The sequence below is a fragment of the Rhyacophila brunnea genome, unplaced genomic scaffold (genome assembly GCF_057557595.1).
Source record: "Rhyacophila brunnea isolate RB1 unplaced genomic scaffold, BYU_Rbru_1.0 scaffold_14, whole genome shotgun sequence".
NCBI lineage: Eukaryota > Metazoa > Arthropoda > Insecta > Trichoptera > Rhyacophilidae > Rhyacophila > Rhyacophila brunnea.
In genome coordinates this window covers 5,212,962-5,219,994 of record NW_028232796.1, presented here as the reverse complement: position 1 = coordinate 5,219,994, position 7,033 = coordinate 5,212,962, and the positions used below count along the sequence as shown (strand labels likewise).

Sequence of the window (7,033 nt, the reverse complement as noted above, 5' to 3'; positions counted from 1 at the left end):
ATATCTTAACAGGCCAAAGTAGCATTTATTAGCAGACATGATTCTCTTGTTGATTTCTTCTGTAATATCATTATGTCGAGTTACAAGAGAACCAAGGTATATGAAACTGTCGACCGTATCAAACTTGTATGCACCAATATCTAACTTTGGTGCGCCTTCTCGTAATGTGACATAGTAGTCATAATGATAATGATAATAAATAAAACCACAAATTAATTTTGTAACATTATAATTTGTATTTCTACTACTACTATTTAGCAATCATAAAATAATAAGTAGGTATCTATACATATCATTCAGAACAGAAGACGCTGTCTCGCCTCCAATATATTTAGATACACCTAAAGATCACCTTCACTATTCAAGTGCATAATTAAAACAAATGTTATCTACATTTTAATCTTAAGTTTAAAGGTTATCCATAAATGTCATCACTCCCTCTCCTCCCATTGTTATATTTCGTCAAACAAACTTTTACCCGGTTGTCTAAATTATTTCACATTTCTGACCCCTGCTCCCCTCATTCATTTAAAAATAAATTTGTTGAAATGATGATTTGTGATATTTTCCCTTCATCACAAATCAAATTATAACAAAATCCCTTATTGAGTGACGTCATAATATGGATGGCCTTTTTCAAGAAATGGTTATATAATTAATAAATTAACTTATTATCCTTTATTGCATCTAGATAATCAACAATTCAACAAATCAATGCATAATGATTTATTAGTCTGAACAACAATTATTCTACTTTTAAGTAGTTACAATGGTTAAAATTAAAAGATGAAATATCAATAATAAATTGTCAAACAAATTAAATATTAAAATTAAAATTGTGCATTATATGAGGCTTGTGAATAAGCACTGTTGGGCGTTGTTAGGTATCTGCAAAAAAATATATAAAACAATTTTATTATTCATGTCCAAATACATAGATGTCACCGTTAAGTTAACCAAACTAAGATGTTCTAATAAGCTTTCTTGTTTTTCTCATTGCCACTATACTATGTCCCAAATATTGATAGTGTAGTGTTTCTCAAATCCACTTAAGTATGACTATGCATTAGCCCCTTAAATGTTAAATAAATTGACTTTGGAAATTAGTAATCCAAAAGTGAAAAAAAAATCAAATATAATACTGACATCTGTCAAGAAACCATTTAATGCTCAGGTTTAAAATGCAGTAATACAAAAAATGTTGAAAACAACCTTCTATAGAGATGGAGCCTAAATGTAGGAAATTAACCAAAAAAAGGACCATTGTTCTACTGATTAAGTTATCTACAAATGACTTCACATAGATTTATTAGCCAGTGAACTTTAGACTACTGCTATATTGAGATGCACGCCGCGTACTGTCATGCTGTCACGGCGACAAATTTAGTCTATGGTTTCGTCATTTTGTAGAATATTTTGAATGATCACTACCTCTGTAAATTCAATTATGGAGAATGCTAACTCTAATGTGTTAGTATTTTGAATTATTATTCATTATTCATGCTGATTTCAATTAATTTTAATAGTTTCTATGTGTGCATACGTTAAAATTACTTGCGATATTATATCCATAGATAATATTTTGAACAGAGCCCAACCTGCAGACCATAGATAATAGACAGCATTCTTATAGAAAATACATAGTGCCAACCACTAAAAACAAAAACACGCGATTTTGACATCATTACGACACAATCGAAAATGTGTGGGCATGTGGAAAATGATAAAAAACGTTCATTGAGTCATGCAGGTGTCGATGCAGTGCGGTACAACGTGAGGTGACCTCATTGTTATTCTGATGATTTCGGAAGATTTCGCTAACTGACAATGTTCGTTTAAAGGTTCAAAATGTGCTACGGGATGGGAGTATCAGTCTGATAACACCAAGAAAAATGAAATTACACACTTTTTTCCTATAGTGGCAGCTTACTGTGACATCACGTGATAGTAAGCGACGTGCATCTCAATATAATCACAACTTTATTTGCCAATCTGTAGGACATTGCAAAATTTTCTAGAAAACCACCACCCATGTAAGGCTGTAGGAGTGGGAGCGATGAAAATCAAATTGATATACGAGTGCTTTGGATTACAAACACGTATCCAGAACGAATAATTATGCTTGCAATCGAAGGTTTCACTGTATATGTTATATTAATATGACTACTCACTACTTTAATTAATATTAACTTTATTCTGATTACATACCTAGAGCCTGGGGTGCTTCCATTTATCGACTGGGGTGTCAGCAATGAGGATGAACAGACGTAGGATGGTCCACACTCTGCTTGGGATGGGTTTCTCTGTAAAGTTCACGTTTCTTACAAATGCATATCAACATAAGGCAATGACGGTAACACTATATTATCTAATATCCGTAGAAGTGTTTAAATACGCCTGGCACAAAATGAAGTGAGACTAGAATACAAATATTATATTACACTGTTCAGTTCATGCCTTGCAACGTATTGAGCTTTTGTTTTTTAATTTCTCATTAAATAATGAGACAAACAATATTTTAAACATAATATGTAATTCAAATAATTATGCTTACTATTCTTCCAATTTTCTTAGACCCGATGACAGCGTGCTTCGTATTTTGAGCTTTATGCAGTCGCAGAGGTGTTACCAATGTAGATTGGAAAACCTGAAAATATATACAAAAAATAAAGCATCTCGGCTCAGTTAGCCTGTGGCGCTTACCAAAACAATTAAGTAGGTACTTATTTCTATAATTAATCATGTCTTGTTTATATTAGAAGTATTTAATCACTTTACAATACCTAACAAATTGATAAACTATGCTGTAGAAAAGTAATACGGGTATATTAGGTTATGTTTGAACCAATACAACAATATTGTATGCCATACTTTTTTTTACCATGTTTGATCCTAAGAGGATCATTATGGGCCTCCCCGCAGAGTGGAGGTTGTATTAACAGACATTTGTTTTTATGAGAAATGGATGTCAGCCACTTACTCAACCTATTTGGTGCATACTCTGTGTCCAAACACACATTGAAAGACCACATGTAAATTAGCCAGACCCGGGACCAACGTTCCCTCTAATTTTTTTAGTGTGTGTGCAGATCATCAATGTATCTGAGTAGTGGCGTAACTAGGGTTGGTGTCACCCACCCGGTGCAGCAAATTTACACCCCCCCCCCCCCCACAAACACACTCACATACAATTTTTCATTAAAACTTTTACTTTTAAGGTATTTCTTAATTTCAGTGATTTTATATAATAATACTACCTAACAACGATAATAATAAAAAAAATAGGAAATAAAGAAAAAAGTATTCGTTGATAAAATATATTAAATACTAAACTTGCAAAACGTTTTTTTATATTTACTTAAATTAAATCTATATTTTTTTGTACGTTGGGTTGTTTTTGTTCTAAATTTGTTGTAAATACTAGTCTACCCAAAACTCTTTGAGTCAACCAATTTTTTGCACAATTTCAAAATACAACACTTATTTGTTTGTCTCGACAAAAATATGACTTAAAATGTTATGAATTAATGTATTGAAAATTATATTATTATAAATGAGTTTAATTCGGACACTTAAAATAATGATTTATGTTTATACAATGAATATCTAAATAATTTATTTAGATTTATTAAATTAGAAATCTGGCAAAGGAAACTTTTTTTTACAATATTTTTGTGTGAGGACTGTGCGGGGGACACATTTTGGTAGGTGTGCACGCGCACACCTTACAGGGAACATTGCCCAGGACCCACGGCACCATAAGCCTAATGTGTAACTGCTTGGCCATTGTGTCTATTATTGTTAGGTATTATTTAATTCATGTGGTTATCTATTAGACACATTAACATAAAAAAATGATTTGAATTACATTCCCCATAATCATTGAGTGATATACAAAGTTATTTTTATACTAACAAAACATTGTCAAAAGAGCATTAAAAGGGTGTCTTTCCTTCACAGCTTTATCTCATACAAAAAATGACCTTTCTTTAGTCTTTCCAAAATGCTTATTTTAATCCAATTAAAATTGCAGTAGGTAAATTATTATCACCTGTGGCATGCAGTTTTTTCCACTGTTCATATTCATATTATTGGATGAAGATGAAATCGATCCTTGGGAAGATGCTGATAATGGCAAGGAGGTACCCGGGAAACAAGGAATAGAAAATGGAGATTTCTTCTCTAAACATAAGAAAATATTGAACATACATAATTTTGAAAACACTTCTGAGAAAATATATTATAACCGATAGAAAAAATCTTTTTGAAAAAAGTATAGAATCGAACGTGCATCTCTCAGGTATTGGTTATAATATATTTTCTCATAAGTGTCATCAAAATTATTCAATAATTACAATGTTACATTCATAAATCTTGTGAATTATTCGTTGATAAAAAAAATAGTTAATAAGAAAATATTATGCAAGCAAGTAGTTAAACGATGTCACTATTAGTTTCATTAAAACCGTTTAACTGCCGAAAGCGCAAAGTTTACACGCCGTAATTACACCAATTCTTACGTTAATTACACCAATTAACTAATTGCGGCATAGAAAAGATGAATGCTTATAACACATACATACATATTGCACAAGAATGTGGAAAACGTTCCTACAATTAAATTAAAAGATTTCTTAAAATTTCTTAATCACAGAGTGTTTATATTATGTCGCAGCTGTAATTCTTAATGTTATTTCTTATAGTATTTTTACCTATCTCTTTACTACAGAGTGTGCTTCATCCCAAAGATGTTGTTCTTACAAATAAAAAACCTTAATGACGAAACCTAAATATATGAAAGAAAAGTTGAAAAAAGGTTACTTAAGTTAATTTTCCAATGAGGTACAAGTAATTTCGCGTTACAAATTCATTTGTAGGAAATTTCACAGTTTTGTACTCTGACATTAATTCTGTAAGCGAAAGGAAGAGGGCAATACATCTTATAAATTTAAAAAAATAGTTAACATACCGTTGTTCGTGTACGAAGAAAGTGCTGCTTTCAATAATTTGTTTTGTTTATGGAGTTCCTTCATCTCGTCATACATTTTTTCAGCAATTTCATTTACGCGTTTTACCTCATTCCTTGCCTCTTTATACTTCTGATTCTGTTGGAAAATCATTAACTGTTTTTTATGTGTTCTTTAGTAATGAACAGTAAGTATGCAAAAATATTAAATATTTATGCACAACAAAGTTCTCCGTTATGAGAGTGATTTAAAAAGAAAGTGTAGAAAGGAAGTACAAAATGCAATAAAAAAATAGTTCAATACCTATTAGGAAATAATTTTTTCATAATGCTTTTTAATCAGCGATAGACGGAACATAGAGAGTATTGACTGCTAATAGTACCTAGTGGTGCACATCACGGGGCGTTGACACGTCATAAAGAGTGTTCACTATCCGAATGAGAATTGCTTAAGTAGAATTAAACTTAATGCTAGGAATGTCTGTGACCAAATGTTGCCTGTTCAACACTACTGACATTGTGGTGATGTTTTTTGGGAACTGGTCAAAAATATGTTGAGAACCTTGATTTACACAGCTCTTTTCAAGTTTTATAGGTACCACCATAGGTGCGTTATTTAAATACTACATTTTGCTTATTCTGAATGTTCATTAGCATAAAATAGCTATGTGATACATGGAAAATATTATATCTAATGATGAGAGTCAAAGAGTATATAAAACAAGACCTAGCAAGAAAGCTGGCTCTACTGGTATAAAATAATTAATTGACAGATCGGTCCCCTATATATTTGTAGTGTCATAGACAGAATTTTAATATTATGTTTTAAAACTGATTTTCTTTGTAGTTTACCACTGTTATCCAATAAGTTGTCAGCCTCATTCTGTGCTGTTTTTGAAACTCCAATAACTGCATCATCTTTGTAAGCATCTCATCCGGCTCCATGAAAAACTCTTTGACCTCACTCTTCATCTATTTTAAATAAAACACAATCATATGAAAACAATATTATGGTATCAAATTAAAAATGAACCTACATTATTATTAGTCTCACTATTATAAAGATTCTTACATCAGCAGTCAGCTTTATGGTGGTACATTCTGATTTGCATTTTAGACATATTCCACCTTCTGTGCCTGTAATTACAACATTACATATTATAAAAATGTAGTGATAGACATCGTTCTGAAATGCATATTATGCCTACTGACACTAAATTTTAGTACTTGAAGGAAATGTTGACAAACCATTTCTCACACAATCACAACAGTACATGTGGCCACAGCTTGTGATGGAAAATGCTTTTCCTTCCGATGGTTGAATATAGCAAATATTGCAATGGATCCAATCCATTTTTCAATATTTATAGTTTGTTGTTCACTCCCGGTCCACATTCAGCTGGTTTAAATTGTGTTCCAAAACAAAATTAAAATACTATAGACAATTTTTAATACAATAGAATAATTAAATTATTGTCTTTGGTAGACTTTTATGGCTGCTAAATTTCAATAATATAATTTCGATAATAAAAAAATATATGCGAAATCGTACCAACACCAATCTCATGTTTATCTAGGTATATTATTCAAAGTATATTGTACTATTTAGCTATAAAATAGTAAACACACAACAAACAGGAAAACCAACCTGTATGAACCAATATTGAAACCAATGAATTAATATTATTATCTTTTGAGATAGTAATTAATAATCATTGTTGTGTGAAATGAACAGATATATTTTAATATAGAGAAATATATCGGAACATAGTGATTGACCAATATAAGTTTTATATTAAAATAATGCTGTTGATAACATTGATTTTCAAAAATTTTGACTGATTTTAAATTCTTCAGCATTTTGAGCAAAATATAAAGTATTCTTATGCTCCAAATACATTATCATTACGTTCAGTGTTTCCCAACCTTATTTCTGCCAAGCCCCACTTCAACGCTTCAAAAATCTCCATGCCCCTCTATCAAAATTTTATAATTAAATACCTACCTAATTCTAAAGAAAAATGAATTGCTTCAAATAAAAAATGCTCATGGGCAACACTATTTTTA

At 31.0% G+C, this 7,033-nt stretch overlaps 1 protein-coding gene across 1 annotated transcript; it reads right to left on the bottom strand.

Moving 5' to 3' along the window:
- Positions 1 to 220: 220 nt before the first annotated feature.
- Positions 221 to 6,395, bottom strand: narya (RING finger protein narya). Its single transcript, XM_085941945.1, has 8 exons — positions 6,215 to 6,395; positions 6,039 to 6,103; positions 5,819 to 5,938; positions 4,970 to 5,105; positions 4,052 to 4,182; positions 2,555 to 2,647; positions 2,209 to 2,303; positions 221 to 888 (listed from the first exon to the last, which is right to left on the bottom strand). The coding sequence occupies exons 1-8, from the start codon at positions 6,318 to 6,320 to the stop codon at positions 831 to 833; spliced, it is 804 nt and encodes a 267-aa protein (XP_085798071.1). The 5' UTR covers positions 6,321 to 6,395; the 3' UTR covers positions 221 to 830.
- Between the last annotated feature and the right edge of the window lie 638 nt (positions 6,396 to 7,033).